At 37.5% G+C, this 23,224-nt stretch overlaps 1 protein-coding gene across 4 annotated transcripts in view; it reads right to left on the minus strand.

The window, feature by feature from the left end:
- MAN2A1 (mannosidase alpha class 2A member 1) overlaps nucleotides 1-23,224 on the minus strand; it is a 130,374-nt gene that overhangs the window by 25,524 nt on the left and 81,626 nt on the right. For 3 of the 4 annotated variants that reach the window (XM_067316710.1, XM_067316712.1, XM_067316713.1), the window contains 6 exons: nucleotides 16,278-16,443; nucleotides 14,772-15,008; nucleotides 14,535-14,657; nucleotides 7,276-7,390; nucleotides 3,796-3,929; nucleotides 2,605-2,746 (listed from right to left, as the gene is read on the minus strand). In XM_067316710.1, coding sequence (XP_067172811.1) covers nucleotides 2,605-2,746; nucleotides 3,796-3,929; nucleotides 7,276-7,390; nucleotides 14,535-14,657; nucleotides 14,772-15,008; nucleotides 16,278-16,443 — 917 coding nt within the window. The remainder of the gene's footprint in view (nucleotides 1-2,604; nucleotides 2,747-3,795; nucleotides 3,930-7,275; nucleotides 7,391-14,534; nucleotides 14,658-14,771; nucleotides 15,009-16,277; nucleotides 16,444-23,224) is intronic. The other variant, XM_067316711.1, reaches the window with a different exon arrangement.

Genomic DNA, 23,224 nt, shown 5'->3' on the forward strand with positions numbered 1-23,224 from the left:
ACTGAGTAACTACACTTGGATGTAATTTTATCTCTAGCATGATTGACAGAGAGCTCCTTCCTGAAACACACATGGCAGCGTACATATATTGACTGAAATAAGGAATGGGTTGGTGTGGCAAATCAACCACTTCATGACTTAGTGTAGTTAGCGGATTACAGGATGCAGCAAATGCAGGTATTCTGCTTTCCCTTTGATGTTGCTCACAGCTCTTTGTCAAAGGGTCATAAGAACTATATGATATTGCACTATGACAAAATACGTCAAGCCAGCCTAAAAGAATACATTTCCTGAGCATATTCAGAGATATCATTGCTGCTCTATGACAAAAAGGATGTAGATACCTAAGACGTACACTCCTTTTAGTGCACAGGCAGATTAACCCATCCAAGCATAGAACAGCTTTGCAAGGCAGGTCTATAGCTCAATAGAAGTGGTAGTGTATCATACAAGTAAACACTGTTCAAGATTTTTTTTCCCTGTAAATAGCTGTATCACTAATTGAAATCCTTGGAACAACTTAAAACTGATCCACTCAAAAGACAGGGTTGTACAGGATAGAATTTGATGATGGATGGATAAACAAGTAATTCCCAACCAACTAATTTTAAGTTACTGAAGCTTTTAGGTTTAACTTCCTGTATTGAAAAAAAAAATGGCATTTTCTTGTATCAGAATACTTCAGCATAGGTTAAGGCTTTCACTCATGTCATTTACAGTTTTTATGATCATAAAATCCTGTCTTTTAAATAATATGCAAGAACAGCAGTACAGTCCCTTAGTTTGATAATGCAAAGGCTCCAAAAGTAGCGCTATAGTTTTCTTACTTGGCTGGCACAAGTCACAGTGATAGAAGTTTGAATACAATAGTAACTAAAAATCTGCTTTTCTCGGGGCTGTCAGGTAGCAGTTTGGTAAGTAGAGAGAATAACATTTGCATGTACTGCATGTGTAGCTATCACACCTGGGGTCAATGATGTGTTGAAGAATGATGAAGCTTATTTTTACTTGAGTGATTAGATACAAATTAAATTGTCTCAAGAGCTCTACCAATATCTGAAAAGTTGTCAGAGAGACTCTAGTACAAAAAAGTCTAAGACTGCTATCATGAGTTCTTATGAACTGATGATGGGATTTATGTTCCACTATTTTGAGCTTCAGGCAATCAAGGCAGCTCAGAATAAGTCTCAGAGCATTCAGAGCTTTTGCCTGATAAGTTTCCCTTCTCCTTCAATGATCCATGAGCAGGCAAATTACCACCTCTTTCTCACTGATAAAGGCCAAGATCTTTACAAGGATCCTCAGTATCATGCTAAGGTCAAACAGTAGGTCCCAGAACAAGAAATGGTCACGACTCACAGGATAACAGATGGGCTTCTGATGTGAAACCCTGAATCTCACAAGGAAAACAGGTTTGAAGCTTCCTTCCCTCCCTGAAGAGGCAGGATTACTACAGAGGGTTTGAATTTTTGAATAAAGATTTAGCATTCTGATATTCAGGGGCAGTTTTCAAACTACCTTGTTTTAATTCCAAGAAAAAGCAAACTGTAAAGACTTTGCCCTAAAATGAATCAGGTTTGATAATACTGCCATCAATCTATGATGGTATTCAGCTTTTGCCAGAACAGAGATTAACAAGAAAGTTTCCTGAAGAGAAACTAGGTTCTGGCATAGTTTCTGATGGGCTCTTTTAATCCTGAGCATTCACTCAGTTGCTTTTCAAACCAATGTAATTTTAAATTCACAGCATCCTACAACAAGGACTTACACATCTTAAATTATGCATTACATGCTTTATTTTGTCTGTCACTTGCTAGCATCATTTGATGTCTCCTTATTTTGGCGGAATAGGCAGTGAACAACTGACCTCTGGTTCATCCTCTCTAAGTCATTCTGAAGAATATCCTTCCCTGCTACAAGGGACTGGGCTGAATCCCTTTTGGCATTCTTGATATCAACTAGATTTTTCTCGTCAACATATTCATCAACTCTTTCAAAGAATCCCTTGACTTTGTGGGGCATGATTCCACTTCAGTCTTTTACCCAGGGTCACATTTATCCTCTAATTCATTAATTCTGCTCTTTAAAATAGCTGCTATTAGTTTGCTTGACAGGGATATTAGGCTATGTACTCTGTAGTTTCTAAGTCCACTTCCCTCTACCTTAATAATAAAACAAATAAAAAATAAAGAAAATAAATTTTAAAAAATACACAGACAATCAGCATCACGTTATCCATATTCAGCCCTCTCTTACAAAGTGGTACAAAAGATTACGAATCATTCAGTTCTGCTGTTTCATCTTTGAGTCCCATCAGAATTCTTGGGTGAATGCTACCTGGTTATGACAATTTATCATTCATTTTGTCTTCTTCAGAACCTCTTTCCAACCAGTTTGCTGATTTGAGACAAATCTCCCAATGAAGACTATGGGATCTTGCATGTGAACAAATGCAAGCTCCTCCCTATTCTAAAACTTATCAGAGGTGGAGAAACCTATTTCTTTTCTTTAAATACCAGCTGCTATAGTAATCTGTGAATGAATTAAATATTTCAGACCATCATGAAGGACAGGACTTTATAATATCTATCATCTTATACTTACCATTTTTCAAGCTCGCAACACCTAGAGACTGAGCTGAATGAAGTGTCAAACGAACGCCAACATCTTGGATATAAGCAATTGTAGTCATAGGATAGATATTTGCTTGAAGGGGCAATTTGCTCATCGTCAGTCTGGGCTGAATCTACATTATGAACATGAACTTCAATAAAATACATTCTTTTTATGCATTTAAATTTCAAAGACGTTTTCAGACATTTATCCCATGTGCTTTAGAAGCAATGATTGACAACTGGCACCAAAGCATTCACTCAGCTGTATTATTTAGCTTTTTGGAGATTTGTGGCTAAAACTACCACTTTGGAAATGATAACTTCAATGTACTTCTAGATCAAAGAACATTTTTTAAAAACTGAAAGATTCATCAAGGGAGCCTGCAAAAAAAGAATAATTACAGTTGTAGAATGAGAGAAAATTTTTTCTCCTCCAGAATGCAAGCTGTGAATATATTCAAGGTAGTAGGAAAGGAATTCCTTGGTTTATAATGGGAACTTTAAATTAATATGCTGGTGGAATTCTTGAACAATACATGACAAATGAATAATAGTATTAAAATTATTTTCATGTTTAAATATTCACTTTATTGTCTTTAGCAAAACAAAGTACTATGTGAAGAAAACTGACAAAAATGTAATCTCTTACTCAAGAGGTATTGTTTTAATGTATTTGCAATATTATTTGTAGCAACAGTAAGAAAAAAATTATTCTTACTTTTGTCCATGGCTGCAGATCCAACAAAGTTAAGAAAAACAGTTGTAACTCTATTTCATCATATGCATTATAAATAGAGTAACTTACTACACTCCAAAAAATTTACATCATTTTCTTATTTCTATCAGAGCAGCAAGTAGATGTCTTCTAGGTCTAAGTTGTTAGTTGTTTGGTATTATAAACATGACTAAAGTTAGACTACTAGGGCTCAAACCAAACAGACAAGACAAAGGGGAAAAAAGGCATGCAGGTGTACAAGCAACTGCATGATAGCTTGTAATAGCTTGCTGTATTGCAATTCTTGTGTTAAAAGGGATACAGAGGAATGTTTAACAAACTTTGTAGATCCCTTAGAAGATGAAGAAGAAAAAACACAAAATCCTTACAATTAGAAGTATTAAGGCAGTTGAAAACTGATACCCTAGGCCATTATAATTAATAGAACTGATAATTAATAGTTACCTGATATCCATTAAGATCAGTATAGAATCTATTTTGACTGTTTATGTCAGATGAAATTCTCATTGCAAGCTCACGATTATATTCACCTCTAATATCCACAACATTGGAAACCTCAAGAGACTGGCTTTCCAAACCTATAGAAAAAGCAGCATTTAAAAATCTCTCAATTTTTAAAAACCATCATCACATATATAAGAACAATGGTATTCCCAGCATACAGTGATCTAGTTTTCCCCTGGTAGTTTTCCTTTTCTGTTATATCTACCCAGATATTTGAAGCTAGTGCAGTTAGGTACTATATGATATAGCAGTGCTTCTAATTCAGTACTCATTGGACAGTCACTGTGAAACCTTCACTGAAGTAGACCAGAAACAGAATTATAATAATTCAAAATATTCATGACAAGAACCAATGTGGATTCCTATAAATCAGTAGGAAAGACTACAACACTTTTAAGTGCTGTCCTTCGCAATAGCTAATACCCTGGAACAGGCTCTGGCATTCACTGCTCCCCTTATGCTGCTTTTTCTGTTCACAAGCAACGGTAAGGTTACCGGCCTCAGACACAGCAACTGTTCCTACTAAGCAGCAAACTGATAAGCTGTTATAACTGAAACAGAGAGAATCTTCCTTAAGGACACTGAATTAAGAAACTACACACTGATATGAGCACAGCCAGGAAATAATTCTTAGTTAACAGGGAACAGATGCCCATTTTCATTAAAAAAAAAAAAAAAAAAAAAAAAGTATCTGAAGATGAAGGCAGATGCTCCATGAGATTTTTCAACAGTGCTTCCTGTTGAAAATCGAATACCTTTAATAATGTGGCCCTTTCAGATATTCTGAGACATAGCTTGAAATGGAATTAAACTGTCATTCAGTATGATCACCTTTATGCTTTCTGTAGTCTAATGGGACTAATGATTGTCAAAAAAAAGTGCCAAATAGAACAAAGAAATGAAATTTCTCTTTGTAATAATGCAGTTATACTATGCTTGTCTGACAGACTGCAAATATAGGATGGTAGAAGTTGACTGATTGCGAGAGACTTATCAACTGTCTTAGTCCTTTAAAATTTAAAGACAGTTTTTAAAGTGTTAGATATCAAGGACTTAACTTTTACAACAGCTCAGTATATCTCAGCACACAAGACCCAAAGACATGCTCATGACAATTGAGTCTCCTGAACACTGGAATCTTACCCACATGGGCAGAAAATCTTCATGTAAAATTCTGAGATGCCTAAGCACACACAGACAGACGACCTCATGTTTGTCCTTCTTTCCTCAAGCCTCACAAGTTTTTTTTGGTTTTCTAGGATTGTTACTAGTCCATTTTTTTTCTTCTCTTATATTAAATTACCTCTTTAAATAATTGCATTTAAAAAAGCTAGCACTGAGAATGGGATAAGGCTGAACATTTCATTTCTACAGGGTTTTTTGGTCAAAAACATACCAACTTCTGTAGAATTTACCTTTAATGAAATTTTAACTCATGACACTACCATGAGAACAGTCACACCTTCCTCCTAATCAAGAACGTTATTAATACAAACTTCTGAAAACCACATTCCCAAACTGCACCTGTACTCTGCAAGTGCCTAATGCAACCCATGAACTCCCACACAGTGCATGCCCTCACTAATATATAAAATAGTTATTGATTTATAATATCTAATATGATATATTAATGCAGCTATTTTTACTACAATGATCTGAAATATTTGCAAAATTTGTAAATTGTGAAAATTCATATTTTACTTCTGTTTATTCCCTGAATCTACCTGACATTGTCCAGCTTAAACTTCGGTAGTTAATACTTCCTGATCACAGAATATCCTTTTAGTTGTGCTTTTTGCATAGAAACTAACACAATGGGAACCTATAATCCCGATTAGAACTCTTAGGTGTTATTATGATAGTTAATTTGCTTTTGTTGCACATATTGCATCAACTACATACATAAGCTTGTTGATTTTAATTTAAGCTTTCTTCTGGTATCATAGAGGTTTTCTAGAAACACTGAAAACACTAAGGAAAAAAAGCATAATTTGCTGATGCAGCGAATTTTTATATTACCTTTATTTCTGTTGTTGAGCCAATTTTCTATTTTTTTTAAATTTACTCATTGTCATGATAGTTTACTTTAACACCTAAAAATTTGCCTGCTGTAAAGATTTCTAAGTATTTAACACTACTTTTTCATATAAATATCATAGATTTGTGTGTGTATATATATACACAGTGTGTATGTGTATATATACACATACGTGTGTATGTGTGCATATGTGTATATATATATGTGTGTGTATATATATATATATATATATACACACATACGCACACACATACATACACACACACCCCGTTTTCAAATTTTGTTAGGCAGTTTGACAGCATGTTGCAATAGCTTTCTTAAGATGACCTTTACTTTGTCAAATTCGAAACCACTCTGAACCTTTAAACAAGGGAACGCTAAAAGTGTTTGCCTGCTGCTTCAGTTTTTATGCTGCTTTTTGCTATGTAAAATGCAGACAGGTTTGTGATTTTACCATCTGAAGCCTTGAATGAAAAGGATGTCAAGCTCTGTAGTTGTTTCCTCACCTTTTTAAAAATATGAATTTCACCTGCAGCATTACTAGCATGTTAAAATGTTAACATTTACTAATGACTATTATATTACTAATATATGACTATTATATCTAAATGAAAATTATTCAGTATCAGAAGATTATGTCATCTTTTCCAGATCCAGTCTGTAAAAGGTGGATCTATCTGCTCAACTCTATATGTTCTTAGTTATAGATTTTCCAACTATTTTAAAGCAGGACAATTAAAACACAGGAGTATATTGAGCAAGGATACAATGATCCAGTTTACAATCTTAAAATGACCAAGGCATGGGTTACTCTCAGCTCTTCTCTACCGCATGATTTGAGTTAACACAAAAATAAAATGATTAAATTTAATGAAACATTGAAAGCCTCTGATAAAAAGATTTCTAGAAATTATGCCGCTGTCACCGACAGATGCCAATAAAAGCACAGAAAGAGTTAAATTTCACTTAGTGGTCAATTACTGAAAAGAATCATCAAGGCACAGGACTCCCTGCTCCGACAGGCTAACCAAAAGCAACAGAAGTCTGAAGCCGAGAGTGGGAAAAGCAGTGTTTTGCCAAAACTGTAAAAACCCAGTAAAGTTTGGGGAACCTCCTGCAGATAATTTATACTGTAAGATTTCCCAATGCTGAGAGATTCCTCCAACAAAACTGCTGAGTTTAAGTTTGCCCTTAGCTTAGTGATTGGCTAAGTGAGGCTCAGAAAGGGATCATATTGTCTTTAGACCCTGTGAAGAGTTAAACCTGAAGTATGCTCTACTATTTTAGAAGTGCATCTAAACATTAGAAGTACAGGTAGGGTTCAAGACTGTAGTGATGGAAAATAAACAGTGAGAATTTAGTGACAGTTTCACAATTCTTACCCTGGACTTTATAGAGTCGCATGGTATGAGTCACATGAGGGAAAAAACATACAACTTCTGAGAAAATCCTTCCATGAGTGACTCTTATGGTAGGTGGATCTGTAAAAATATAAGGCTACAAAAAGAAAACAAAGTTAGAACAAGTATTTTAAAACTCTGCTTAACAGTAGTCTCAAATGAAAGTATTTAATAAATGTTAAATAGTCATTTTAGGTTTTTTTAAACATATATAACAGAATATCTATTCTACTATATCTAAGTCTAGCATAAAAAACAGGAATTCAATAATTATTACTCCTAATCTGAAGTTCAACAAGTTTTCTTAAAAGCCTCACCTTTTCTTTAGCTAAAATTAGCATAACCATCATTACATATCTCACAGATATTTTATGAGGATTAATGGATACAAGACCTACAGACACACACTGTAATGTATTATTATTGCAAACATCTGAAGTCAGCTTCTGAGAGCATAATTATACTTGCTAACCAGTAATCAAATACTGTAGTTTCATAATATGTGACAGATGGTTTAACTGTCTGCTTTATTTGTTAACAGTTTACTGTATCAGTGGTGTATATTGTATGAGGAAAGCTGTCTCTGTACTGTCTTGTGGATCAGTTTGCATACCCTTTGGAAAGTAAAAGAAAGGGGAAACCTTCTTCAGCAAAAGCAACTTCAGTTGGAGGGCCCTCTGGAATGCAGGGCAGAGCGGGGAACAGGTAAGAAACCACAAGTGGGAGACTGACTCCTTACCAATGTCTCTCAAAGGCCTGTCTAAAGCAGAAAAGTCTATCTACAGTCAAACCTAAGAGATGAAGAAAATGGTTTCCATAGGCATACACATAGTTGAGTTTCAGCTGAGCAAATTCTGATTTTTTAAAACAGCCAATCCCAAACTGAACTGTATGCACTATGTAGAAATACACAGATGAACACAAATATGAAAATGGGCTAAATATTAAGTGTATACACAGCAAAACAAAACAAAAAACACCCCAAATCAAAAAAAAACATGCAGAACTACTGCATGGCAACAGTATTAAATTAAGACTTCATTAAAGAAAAACAAATATGAACAAAACTACTTGAAAACTTGTTATTTAGAGGGATCTAAGGAGAAAGTTCTTAGAAGGGGCTGCCCTTTTTCTATATGCAGCACAGTCATAAGAAGGACAGACAGAGCTTGCCCTTCCTCCTCACTAGCGAATAGCTGGTCCATTCTAGCTCTGGGAGCTATCCAGGACCAAAGCAGTGAAATGGAGAGATACTTGATGAGTGAGACGAATGCAAAAGCCTGAGCGCCTAACTACAAAAGCCAAAATTATCTTTTTTTTTTTTTTTTTTTTTTTTTTTTAAGTCAGAAACAGCTGGAGGAACTCTGTGCCTCCTCACTTGTTACTATAAAACATGATGGTGATATTGACAACAACCATCAAAATATGCTGTCCCAATACAAGTAGAAAGCCAAAACAGACACGTTTAGCAAAATGTGCTTGCAAAAACAGGTTTCCTGCTGCTCAGAGAAAAAAAAACACTTTCTCCCCTAAAATGAATGAACAATGATAGAACTATTTTCAAGACTGACTAGGCAAAGCCTTGGTCCGAATTCAGTGTGGACCCTGCTTTGAGTAGGAGGTTCCCCAAGAGAGTGGGTCTCTTCCAGTGTGAAGGATTCTATGATTACTCGGATCTTGAATTCAGAATAAAAATATCTGGATCTCAAATCCAGTGATAAGTCTCAAGGTTTCATTTCTTAAATAATTAAAAAGAATAGTTGTGAAATCTGACCCCCTCAGCTCCACTGGAATCAGTTTTATTGTACCAAGATTCAGTAGCCTGTCATAGCAGGTTTTGTTAAGACTAGAAAGCAGTATTTTCAGAAATTGGATAATAGAATTATGGGTCATAGGCTCCAGAATCTGTTTTTCAGTAGTCACTAACATTTAAGAAAAATAAGACCATCTGTCCTTGGAAAGGGGGGGGGGGGGAGGAGGAAGAGGAGGAAGTCAAGCTAGAAATGTTAAGGGAGATTACTGGGAGCAAAATAGTATTCCATAGCTCCCTAGGGTATCTTAAAACACTTGACTTGGCATCAAATGGGGTGCCGAGGCACCAAGAGGCAGAAATGATTAGAGAGTTGCCCACACTTAAAGGTTTACTGACTTGCATAGAAGCTGGCATGGCGTATTGCAGCCTGAAGGCACGAAGTATGGCCAATAAGAAGCCCTGCAGTCAGCTGAAGCACTACTAACCATCTTAGTGTGGCCTAGAAATTTTTGGCAGTGCTTTGGCACTGTTGGGGTGGAGCCCAAAAAAACTCCTATGTCTAAAGGAGAGTATTCCAACAGACTGAGTTGCTCTTGAGATGTTTGTGGTTTATACAAAGAATTCAAGACATTCTTCAAGATAACTTGCCTCTCAGAATTTGGCAGAGTTTGAGATTAGGCTAGGGTTTGGGAAAGATCAAATACCATGGTCTCTAGAGAGCTGTGTTTTGAGAACTACACAGAAGAGAGACAGTAGTCACTCTAACACATTTGTCTCCAGAAGCAAATGTGGGGCAGATCTTTAGATGGTAGATGTGATGCTTGATGGAAATAGATAGCACCAAGGAAATAAGAGCCACTTCAAAGACAGCTGATTCCTGAGTATTGTGAACACCCTCCAGGGAATGGTGTCTGCATGTTTGTCTTCTCCTTTTATCAGGAATGCAAAATTAGAAGGACCACCAAAAGAAAGGAACTTATGCTTGAATGAGGATCTTCTGTCTTTCTGAAGCAAAAGATTTGAAGACTGATACAGTGGGATACCCTGAATGTGTAGTCTCAATCATTTTGGACAGTGGAACATCCCAGTCTTGCCAATAAAAATGGAGAAAAATATCATTATCTTTTTTTTGGGTTGAAGGCCAAGCAGTCAGATAACTTAGATACATGTTCTTCTCCTGACCAGGAGAGGCAACAGGTATGTCTGTTAGATTCAAAATACAGGGTCTGTCATTAAAAATGTTTCTTAAAGATGGGAGCAGCAGCTGCAGCTATACAGGTCAGAGATCATATTCAGCAAAGGAAGTCCAACCATGGAGACCAAGTGTGACCAAGGGCCTGGAGAAAATCACTAGCACAAGATGTCCTGAAGGATGAAAAGAAATCTCTATTAATACTACTAATAAATAAGTACCCACAGTAATTGGTATATAAATGCATGCATGCATAAACACTGCCACCTGAAAGAGAACCACAATTTCCCAGTGTGGGTCTAATGAAAAAAGTTAATTTAGATTCTGAAAAACTGTTTTGTAAAGCAAGAGAATGAACCAGTACCTTGATCCCACAGACAAGTAGCATCTGACTCTTTGTAAATAACTGCTTTGTCCTATCCCCTATTGATACAGAACATGGCTAATAAGTAGGTCTTCACATGCTGAATTGTCTTAAATAGACAGAAGAAAATACAGACATTGAACTGTTTTGAAATCTAACCTGCTTATGGACTACTGAAGTCCTTCCCCAGATCTAACAGATTTACAGAGTTGGTCCTCTTTCACAAAAACACAGGAGATCCAAACAGGTTTTCCATCATAGTCAGGATGCATTGATTTATATTTGTTGTGAGAAACAATAAGAAGGTCCACATCATCTAGTCAGTTAAGCAGCACTGATGGTTTCCAAATTAAAATACTGCCCAAGTTTTCCCTTGTGCCTTCCTTCTACTCCAGAAGTAGAAAATGCAAAGACATGGGAAAAGCACAGGCATCTCTCTAGAGCTGCAGCACACAGCCTCTGCTCTGTGTCACTGTCCTGAATTTTGCACTGCGTTCCTGACCTGAAGCTGCCACCAAACAACTTCCACACTTCACAGAGGTAGCAGGGACAGGGTCATCCATGGTCTGAACCCTATGCCACAACCCCAGAAACAGTAGCACTGTCCTTGCTGGGGGCTGTCTAGCTCCACCACAACAAAGTTGGCCACAGTGTTGCAGCCCTAAGTCCACCTGATACCCGCAAATGGGATTGGTTCACTAGGAACATTCACTTTCTCACCAACCACTTTCCTCATTGCTGTGTCTGTTCTCCAAGTTAATGGCTTAATCAGAGGTCACGTTGCTTAAGGAAGACTGACAGTAATACAAGCAAGTCACCCGGCAGAGCCACAAAGGCCAGATGTACCCATTGGCTGCCATGGAAAAGCCTTGTTGAACCATGAGTACATCACTGCACCCGCCCCTATATTTCTTTGGCAATACTAACCAGGCATGATGGAATACCTTTTTCAAAGCTGACAGTATGAAGAGAGGCTGTTGCAAGTTGCTATAGGTATAAGCACTGAGTGACTGAAATCCTACGTTTACTAATGCATAAGCAAATGGATATTTGAAAGGAGCCATTGTGGATTTCCTAAAGCAGACGAGCAAGGAAAATTAGGCCAAAATACCAAGTAAATTCTCTCTCTCTCTCTCTCTCTCTATATATATATATATATATATAAAAACATGCCTTTGAGTAAAAAAAATCACTAGGATATAAACTGAAAATCTCAAAGTGCTCATTTAGTCTAAGGCAGTACACAATGGCACACAAGAAAGAGGTGCTCTCTCCAGCTACTTTGGGGCTCAGCCTTTCATAAGCAGATCCACAAGCTGGAGACAGTAACACTGAATGAAAGTTTCAAAGCTTCAAATAATATAAGAGAAACACTGAAAGAAGACTTTAGTTTTCTTTGCAAAGCTCCATTCTACTAGGGTTCACTAAAGAATGGGACCACTTTTCTGATACCGATAACAAATTCTTGGAGCAAATACACATTGCATACAGCCTTGACTGACCAAAGTTCTCTTTCCAGAGCAGTGACAAACAATGTTATTGGTATTGGTATTATTGTCCCTTCTATTTTAACACTATGTAAATCAGTGTCATTAACTCAGGTCACTGCTGCTGCCAAACTGGGTGCTGGTACCAGCAGTTTACCACTTCCTAGCTAGAATGCATCTCTTGCAGTACTGCAGGCTAACTTTAGATCAGCCTTAAAAATAATTAATCCAAAGGATCTCTTGGAAGATTCAGATCTGTGTACATTCTAGTATATGGATCATCATCCGCACAACACCTGACATCAATAACAGTCTACTGATGACTGAACTGCATTATACGTATCAAATTTTCTAAAATGACATGGTTTTAAGTGATGGTCTCCAAACCTAACAAGTTACAGCATGAAATTTCCAAAAACTGGCACAAGACCCTAAGAGCAGAAAGGCTACATAAATACTATAGTAAAACAGATTATACTAGATGAAGAATAACGATTCCCAAGTACTATAGAACTGAAAAGAGAGGAACCAAAAGACTATCAGGTGACAAAATAACTGGGTAACAAGGGCAAAGAAAACATGCAACTTCATTGATACCAGAGGAAAATGGCCTAACAAACATAATTCTTTGCAAGTTTGGCAGAGATACAAGGGGTGATGGAGGATAAGGGAAAAAAGGGGGTGGGAGGGAAAGGGGGGGGACGACCCCTGCCTGCACTCTATCATACTGCCATTTCCTGTAAGGACTTGGAAAGCATAGACAACCCATCTCACACAGAGAACCCTGAACAGAAACAGATGGCTTTTTTTTTTTTCTTCTAAAGACAGAAATCATTAGTTGAAAGTGTTTTAAAACTACTATAGAATTACATTGCTATTCCCAGTGGGACACTAATTCACGCTATTAAAATGCAAGCCAAACAAGCCTTAGTAAATTAATGAGGCAGAATTTTTAGAAGTATTGTGATTTAATTCTTATTGCATAAAGTCACAAAATCTGAACATACTGCCCTTAAAAGCTTAATATTAACTAAAAACATACTTGTAATTTCACCATATTGTGTTCATTTTTAAAAGTTCAATATGCATCTTACTTTCAACTATGCCTGTAGTTATGTGATACACTTTTTTCTTTAAACCAAAAGCATTTTTCTATATAGATTTCTCCAGATTATTTTTGTAAAACAAATAATTAAGAAGCCTAATGAAAACTATTAGATTTACTGATTTTTGCTTTTCTAACTAGAAGACCAAATAGTATCTAAAACAAAACCAATAAAGTTTGAACATGTTGCTGAGGAAAGGTGGTAGGGGAGAGGGGGAGGAGGAGGGAGATACTGTCCAGATATTTACAGATCAAATACAACCCTGACATTTAAAAATTATGAATAAGCGAGCCCTGGTGAACATAACTGTTGCAAAAATATTAATTATGGGCTAAATACAAAAAACGGTTTAAAACATGGTTTAAAACTGCCAACTGACAGATCTCAAAAAGCATGCTTCTAGGAGAGACTACTAAAAGGAAAGGAAACACTTCTGTCCACTTCTAGACTGATTTACACATGTAACTAAGTAATGTAAAGTAGAATGGTTGCACTTGCTTATTTCCTGGAGTAGCCATAAAGAACTCTCTTTGCCGTATATAGGCAACTTAAGTTCTCCCAGGAGAAAACGGACAGAAGAAATACGCTAAGTACCAGCTAACTTCTTAAAACTGTTTATTATTCCATCATTCCCTTCCCAAAATATCAGCTTTTTGGTTCCAAAATGGTAGAGTAGATTCTTCTTCGTAATAAAAGCAAGATAAGAACTCTGTTATTGCTGAATTTCCAAATTGAAAATTAATTTGAGTATGCTGTTTCCCTCCAATAATTACTCTGCTACAAATACTGACCACACTAGCGAATTAAATCAGAAACAATTGCTTGGTACTTAGGCATACAGTCATCAGCTGGGACCCAGTATCTTAACTACCGTATTAAACAACATGTGGTAATTCCAGCTAAGAAGTACTACACCCTGAAGTTGGAAACACTTCATTCACAATAAAGAGCTCTTAAGAATCAGAAAAATGAAGGGAAATAGAAATGTATACGTATCTCCTGGACATTTTTACCATATGAAGTGAAAGTGGACTTGTTTTAATGATAGCAAATGGTCCCATCTCGTTGTATTTCTTGCAAGGGTAGCATCTTACTTAAATTCTTTAGTGAATCATTAATATTCTTTATACACTTGCACTTTCAAATTAATACTGTATTTTTATCCAAATCTAGGGTTATGAAATATGAAGTTCTGCCAATCATTTCAATAACTGACATCATTATTTCCAGCCACACAGCTGTATTTCAGTGTTGGGGAAAACTAGTTCTTCCAAGCTGTATTTGCAGAGTGCTTCAAGATATTTCAAGATTAGAATCTCTGTGCAAACAGAAGATGTACCTTGGCATCTCCATCAGGCAAAAAGAGATAAGCGCCACTCTTATCCCGGTTACTTGTAGTTCCATACCATGCAAACTCCACCTTCATTTGACGGTTTTTACTATCTTCTTTTGTATTTATTTTCTAAGGACAGAGAATCACATTTGAAATGGCTCACTACACTTAGGTTTCCATGAACAAGAACAAAAGTTCCTGAGAAAGTAAAATGGAAGTGTTTCAAGCTATAAGGCAACATACCTCCAGTAGTCCAGACATTCCAGAGAACCACAGTTTCATATAGGAGTTCTCTAAAATTATATTATCCACAGAATTCTGCATCTCTTTTATCTTGAAAATCCTGTCTGGCTTCACCTGCATATTATTCCTTCCACTCATATATATAGTATAATCAGCTAAATCTGTTTCTGAACTCTGAACCTCCAAAAGCTGGTAAACTCCAAGCCCCAAAGGTGGTAGATGTGCCAAGAAAGAGATCTGTTGGGGATAAAGAAGCAGCCTTTATTAAAAAATTGAAAAATCAACTTGTTGCACCAGATTCATGCTCAATGCAACTCCTTTTGCTTCCACGATTATAGAACAGCTGAATTTTTCCCATTTTCCATAAACAAACAAATACAAAATCATAAATGACATTCCAAAATTAATAGCTGAAGCATGTGAAGAAAAATTAACAAACAAAAATGTTTCTGTTACTAATTTGATTAGAATCATGATCACTGTTATATTAATGCAGTAACAGTTTTCAGTCTTCTTAAAAAGGAATGTTACCTGCAGTTTGTGATTGTAAACACATTTGCTATGCCTTAAACATGTGTGTGTAGCATGTGAGGAACCTTACAGACCACTTAAAATCCACAAATTTAAAACATGAATATATAAGGAAATTGTCTCACTTCCAGTTTCTGCTTATTTAGGAGCTATAAAACAATCTGCACAGAAGAGTAATATAGAAGGGAGATTTCCAAGGGAATCTGTTTAGAATTGGAGTTAGATATGTAATTTTCTTTCTCCTTTTTCTACAGCCTCTGCAATTCTCACACAATGTTAATTATCAATAATTACCCTTTTGGAGGAAGGCTGAGAAACACTAATTGAATAACCTTTACAGGCATATGATCCTGAAACAAACTCAACTTGGCTCACAAGTCAAAAAGAATATGACTAAGAGTATAAGGCCAGAGAGAAAGAAGAGAGATCCTTGCAGTATTTTTATAAATCTAAGAATTAAAAAAAAAAAAAAAAAAAAAAAAAAACCTGATGCATGATAATTGGGGACAATCTTATATGATGAGCTGTAATTCAAAAATTCTCAGAAACATTGTTTAGAATCAGAAATAAGAGGTGGAATCAAAGCCATCTGTTGAGCTTAAGTACAGAGGAATGGAGATTACAACCCAGCCTCCCTATTTGGAAGACAAAAATTCAGAACCTAACTGCTTAAGCCATCATATCTAAAGACTTAAGAAGTCTTCCAGCCAGAGTGCTTGAGCACATATAAACTGTGTTGTGATTGTGCATATAGATAACCACTTGAAGGAAAAGGCAGTTTTAGAACTGCAGTTTTAGGAAGAAAAGACATTCAACATTTTATTCTCATGCAGCTATAATTGACCCTTTCACCATAATGCACCATATTATGGAAATTCAGTAACTAATCACTTTATGTTTCATTTTGTTCTAATGTGAAGCTACAGTACCTCTCAAATAAAAACATTTTATTGCTTTTTACTTAAAGTAGCATACCTGATATGCTTCATGTGATACTGTAGTTGCTCCATCCCAAACAGCACTAATCTGGACAGTAACAGGTTTTCCCAAAGGAGATAATAATTTAACTCTGGGTGAATTCACATTGACTGAAACCACTGAAAATCGCTCTTGTTCCACAGGATTATATATCAGAAGGTACCTGCAAGAATATATTTGCCAAATTATCTTTGTGAGACAAGCTTCTTCAGGTTTAATATTGTTGCACATAAATTATACAAACAAAGCATTAAAACCAAGCTAAAACAACAGGTACATATCACAACAAATAAGTAGGCAAAACATAACCAGGAAACAATGGATATTTAACATCAATTCTTGGCAGGTCTTTTCTTATGCTGTTATTTCTCAAATGCTTCAAACAAAAGGAATTTTGAAAATACCATACAATAAAAATAAATCAATTTCACATCTTAACTACTAAAGAATTGCCATTTATAGTTACAAGCACAAATCAGATATTCAGATTAATCTAAATGGGTTCTTCAGGATAAATTATTAAATCCTTATCCACAATTGTTTTCCCTTCATTTAAAACATAATTTAGAAACAATGAAGTAATGAACAAAACTTTGTGTACGTACATATATTTGATGTACATTCTTTGAAGGAACTAGTTTCTCTCTGCTATAAGGGAAAGTCCAAAATTATTTAAGTACAAAATTTTATCAAAATTCCCTATGGCATCTGTCACATATACACTGAAATCTATTTAATTGGATGCATATGGAATAGCTAATTTTTATATCATCTTATGCTTATTCTTCCATTTTGGCACAATTAGGTCATTAGCCAAAGGAATTGGTCTTGAAACTGAAAAAAGCAGCTTTATTAGCCTATATATGTCTTAGAACTTTGTTTACTGTTAGGTATAGAAAAAGAAAATGGTATCAAAACATTCGTGCCTCATGCATCTCTAGGACTACTATTCTATTTCCTTTCTCCTTTTCATTTCCAAGGTCAAAGAATGCACTATGTACAACTGCTTCCTGAACTTTGTCATTTCATCCTTTAAAATAAATACATACTTACGCTCCTTTCACAATGAAAAATGCTCTTGCCAAAATTTCTAATGACTTCTTAAATTCACAGCAGAACCAATAATCTACCTTCAACTTCCTTGACCCTTCCCATTGTAGGACACAATTTATCTCTTCACAAAATCCTGTCTTTCATCAGTTCCCGTAACATCCACCTATTACTTATCAAATCACTCCTTCAGCATTTCTTCTAGTAGATTCTCCTCATTCTCTGCCCTGTTTTCTATGAAGACGCCTCGGGCTTTTGTTAGTGGTTTTCTTTCTCTTCCTTCCACATTTTAACCTTCAAATTCAATTACCACCTTCATAGATCACACTACTTATCTAGAACTGTCTCTTTCTATCCAAACTAGAAATCTCTTTCTGTCACTCAGGTCTTCATCTTGAATGTCACCTCTAACTTGAACCTCTTCCAGAATCTCACATCCTGACTCTAAGTCTTCCAGATTCATCATTAGTTAGCCTGGCACTGGGGTATAACGTTATGGCCCAGCTAACAAATCACCTATGTAGTTAAACACTTTGACCTTTTATTTTCTCTTTTCTTCCACTAGCTCTCAATGCACGCAAGAGGCCTTTCTCTAAGCAAGCACCAGAGGAGAATGAGCTCTCCTGGCACCTGTGATCTACCTTTAAGATGAAGTCTGGTTGGCAGTAGAGAAAGAAGTGCTGAGATTCTGCTTTGGACATAATGAAAGTTTCAGGGCTGAGAGGCAGGAGCAAAATGCTCATAGCTAATAAGGAAGAACAAATTAAATTTCTTTTTCTGAGAGATACAACTTCAACACAATTTCAGTGCAAGGTCAGACTGATAACTTCATGCACCACTCAGCTATGAATGCAATACAAACACACCAAGGATAACATCTTTCCTTTCTCTCCATTCAGCTGAAAAAATCTCAGCTACTCTTCTTTCATCCTGCACTTTTTTCTGTACAACATTCCTCTAGCTTTAGCAAATGTAGTTTTGCTCTACTGATACCCAGAATCCTTACCAACACTGACCAGGCCACCATTTTCTCATTATACTTGCACTGGCTCACTCTTTTCTTCTGCATCAAACTTGAGTTGCTTATCTTCAACCTCATAGTCCTTCGCAGCCACCCTATTATCTCACAATCAATAGGAAAGGTCAACTCCAACTTCTCAATAGTTGAATAAACTAAGATCAGAGGCTCTATTAGATTTTTCTAATAAAAATCTTCAGACTACCTGTCACAGCTTGAATGAGCTTTCCATAAAAATTATTTTCCTCCTTTAAATCCCTTCTTTAAAACATCCTGGGCTGAACTATTATGACTGTTATACATAACAACTATTTTCCTTGTATATCTGTGTACATCCAGCTGTTGTCAGTTATTTACTAGCACAACCAAAAGCACTTTGGGAGGCTCTCTTTTTAGCCAGTTTCACACTGAGGGCTTCTAGACTACTAGATAATATTATTAGTTAACAGTATTCTAGATTAGCTTTCAAAGTCTTTAACATATTTCGCAAGAGTTTGTGAGAGCCTCCCCAGACTTGTGTAAGTCATACTTACATTTCTGTTGTACTGTGAGCTTTTTCTTCTTCTTCTTTGGATAAAATGTTAAATTAAGTTTTAACATTTTTATAATTGTTGTGGAATTGAAACCAAACTAAAACAATACTGCTCTTAGTCCAAACCTTTAGGAAGTAGCAAGACTGAAAAATAACAGTAATGAAATATTTTTAAGAACTACTCATATACCTTGAAAAAGGAGAGGACTGTATCAGATACAATATTGTCCTATGAGATGATCAAACACAAAAGGTCAGATTAAATCATCATTCTCATTCATGAATATAACATTACAAAAATATGTTTTGTTTAGTCGTTCTATGCAGTAGAAATCCTCAATTCTTATGCCTCTGTGCGAAATACAAGGCCTATGGATACAGTTCATTTCTAGTAGTGATGTATGCCTTCATTAAAATTAAATTATCTGCCAAACAAAGAATATATTCACATGAACATATTTCCAGGAACTTTGTTCATCTTCTCATTGATATAAAATGCTTCACAACTTTAATTAGTGGTGTGACAAATCTACCCATAACAAAAATCCCAGACTTTAAAAACTGGCATATTATCAATATACATCACCAGACTATTTTTCTTTGATATTAGGCTAAAGCAAAGCTTTAGTTGTGTCAAGGTACATATGCTTTATACCTTCTTGTATTATAAGCGTATTATGCATGTTTATAGTAATATGGCAGTCAGATGAAGGTAGTTATGACAGGCCAGTTTTCTGACAGTAGAGACTTTAGAACTTCGTCTAGATGAATCACAGAATCACAGAACCACAGAACCGCTGAGGTTGGAAGGGACCTCTGGAGATCATCTAGTCCAACCCCCCTGCTCAAGCAGGGTCACCTAGAGCACATTGCACAGGACTGCATCCAGGTGGGTTTTGAATATCTCCAGAGAAGGAGACTCCACAACCTCTCGGGGCAACCTGTGCCAGTGCTCTGTCACCCTCACAGTGAAAAAGCTTTTCCTCATGTTCAGATGGAACTGCCTGTGTTTCAGTTTGCGCCCGTTGCCTCGCATCCTCTCGCTGGGCACCACTGAAAAGAGTCTGGTCCCATCCTCTTGACACCCTCCCTTCAGATACTTGTACACATTGATAAGATCTCCTCTCAGCCTTCTCTTCTCCAGGCTAAACAGGCCCAGCTCTCTCAGTCTTTCCTCATAAGAGAGATGCTCCAGTCCCTTAATCATCTTTGTAGCCCTTCGCTGGACTTGCTCCAGTAGTGCCACATCCCTCTTGTACTGGGGAGCCCAGAACTGGACGCAGTACTCCAGATGGGGCCTCACCAGGGATGAGCAGGGGGGGAGAATCACCTCCCTCGACCTGCTGGCAACACCCTTCCTGATGCAGCCCAGGATATCATTGGCCTTCTTGGCCACAAGGGCACATTGCTGCCTCATACTTAACTTGGTGTCTACCAGCACTCCCAAGTCCTTCTCCGCAGAGCTGCTTTCCAGCAGGTCAGACCCCAACCTGTACTGGTGCCGGGGGTTATTCCTCCCCAGGTGTAGGACCCTGCACTTGCCTTTGTTGAACTTCATGAGGTTCCTCTCCGCCCACCTCTCCAGCCTGTCCAGGTCTCTCTGAATGGCAGCACAGCCCTCTGCCGTATCCGCCACTCCTCCCAGTTTTGTATCGTCAGCAAACTTGCTGAGGGTGCGCTCTGTCCCTTCATCCAGGTCATTGATGAAGAAGTTGAACAAGACTGGACCCAGGACTGACCCCTGGGGGACACCGCTAGCTACAGGCCTCCAACTAGACTCTGCACCGCCGATCACAACTCTCTGAGCTCTGCCATTCAGCCAGTTCTCAATCCACCTCACTGTCCACTCATCCAGCTCACACTTCCTGAGCTTGTCTATGAGGATGTTATGGGAGACAGTGTCAAAAGCCTTGCTGAAGTCTAGGTAGACAACATCCACTGCTCTCCCCTCATCTACCCAGCCAGTCATTCCATCAGAGAAGGCTATCAGATTGGTTAGGCAGGATTTCCCCTTGCTGAAGCCATGCTGACTACTCCTGAGCACCTTCTTTTCCTCCACATGCTTGGAGATGGCCTCCAGGATGAGCTGCTCCATCACCTTTCCAGGGATGCAGGTGAGGCTGACTGGCCTGTAGTTCCCTGGGTCCTCCTTCTTGCCCTTTCTGAAGACTGGGGTGACGCTGGCTTTCTTCCAGTCTTCAGGCACCTCTCCTGTTCCCCATGACCTTTCAAAGATGATGGAGAGTGGCCCAGCAATGACGTCTGCCAGCTCCCTCAGCACTCGTGGGTGCATCCCATCAGGGTCCATGGATTTGTGGGTGTCAAGTTTGCTTAAATGATCTCTAACCCACTCCTCCTCCACCAAGGGAAAGTCTGCCTTCCTCCAGACTTTCTCTCTTGCCTCCAGGGTCTGGGGTTCCTGAGGGCTGGCCTGAGCAGTAAGGACTGAAGCAAAGAAGGCATTCAGTAACTCTGCCTTCTCTGCATCCTTCGTCACCAGGGCACCCACCCCATTCAGCAAAGGGCCCACATTTTCCCTAGTCTTCCTCTTGCTGCTGATGTATTTGAAGAAGTCCTTCTTGCTGTCCTTGACGTCTCTAGCCAGATTTAATTCCAAACGGGCCTTAGCCTTCCTCGTCGCATCCCTGCATACTCTGACAACGTTCCTATATTCCTCCCAAGTGGCCTGTCCCCCTTTCCACTTTCTGTATACTTCCTTCTTCTGGTTGAGTTTTGCCAGGAGCTCCTTGCTCATCCATGCAGGTCTGCTACCTCCTTTGCTTGACTTCCTACTCATAGGGATGCACCACTCTTGAGCCTGGAGGAAGTGGTGTTTGAATATTAACCAGCTCTCTTGAACGCCCCTTCCTTCTAGGGCCCTAACCCATGGGATTCCTCCAAGTAGGTCCCTGAAGAGGCCAAAGTTTGCTCTCCTGAAGTCCAGGGTTGCGATCCTACTTAGTGCCCTGCTGCCTCCCCGCAGGATCCTGAACTCCACCATCTTGTGGTCACTGCAGCCAAGGCTGCCCCCAACCTTCACATCTTCCACCAGTCCTTCTTTGTTTGTTAGTACGAGGTCCAGCAGCACACCTCTCCTTGTTGGCTCCTCCACCACCTGTGTCAAGAAGTTGTCACCAATGCTCTGCAGGATGAAAATATTTTGTTTCCAAATTTTACTTCAGTAGAACTGAAGTACTATACTCAGTAAGATGCAATTGTTACGTATACACAAAAGCACTCACCAATGCAATTAAATCATGTTACTTCTGAAGTACCACTGAACTCCTATCCTTAAATAACACCCCATTATAACTAAAAAAAACAAAAAACCTTTAAATTCATTATGAAACAAAAAGACTACACTTCATTTAAGCTATAACATTACAAAGAATGTCAACCACAAATGTGGAGTACAGCTGCTTAACATACTGTGGTTACATTATACAGAGAAGCAATTTGACAATATTTAAAGGTTTTTTATTCCAGAATATAAGGCAAAAATAAGAATAATACTCCCTCTTTCAGGAGCAGCAAGTAGTTATTTTCCTTTCACTATTTAGATCACTGGTCTCTGGCAACAGCAAAAAGAAAACTATCAAAACTCAGGGGAAGGGGTGTGAAGAGAAAAATGTTGAAGCCCACCAGTAAGATTCCAAAGAAAAATTTTACTCAAAATATTTTACTTTAGAAACACAAGTTTGGCTGAGCCTAAGCCATCATTTCATTTATTCAACAGAAATAAATGAGAAACAAGTGCAGAACTCAGCTCTCAGTGCTAAATGGGTTGTAACTTGGACGCACTAATAGCTGCAATTTCAGAAGAGCAAATCTTGCCATCTGCCTTTCAGATACTTTTAGAAAGATACACCTTGATTTTTTTGACCCCATACTTATTTGGATCTCTGAAACCCAGAATAAGTATTTTTAATTCATATAAACTTGACAATCTTCCTTAAATAACCTAGCATATGGCATTAATAAACTCATCTACTAAGCATGTACATTCAAGTGTCAAAGATGGAGTATCTTGACTAGTTCATCATGTAGTAAAAATTTAACTTGTCTAACCTTTTTCAGCAGAGCTAAAAAAAAAAAAGTTACCACCTCTTGCGCTTATTTCAAATAACTTTGATAATTTATCAAGAAAACATACAAGAGTTTAGCTATATTCACAAGCAAAAAGTGAACAAAGAGTCGATCCAGACCTCCAACAGCTTTGATCTCAGAATTCCAGAACACTATTGCAAATTGTTTCTAAAATCATGAAGAGTTACAGTACTGCAGACTATTGTTCTTTTGTTTCCCTGATGTGCATATGTACATACATATATATATACACACATA

This window comes from Apteryx mantelli, chromosome Z (assembly GCF_036417845.1).
Source record: "Apteryx mantelli isolate bAptMan1 chromosome Z, bAptMan1.hap1, whole genome shotgun sequence".
NCBI classification, from domain to species: Eukaryota; Metazoa; Chordata; class Aves; order Apterygiformes; family Apterygidae; genus Apteryx; species Apteryx mantelli.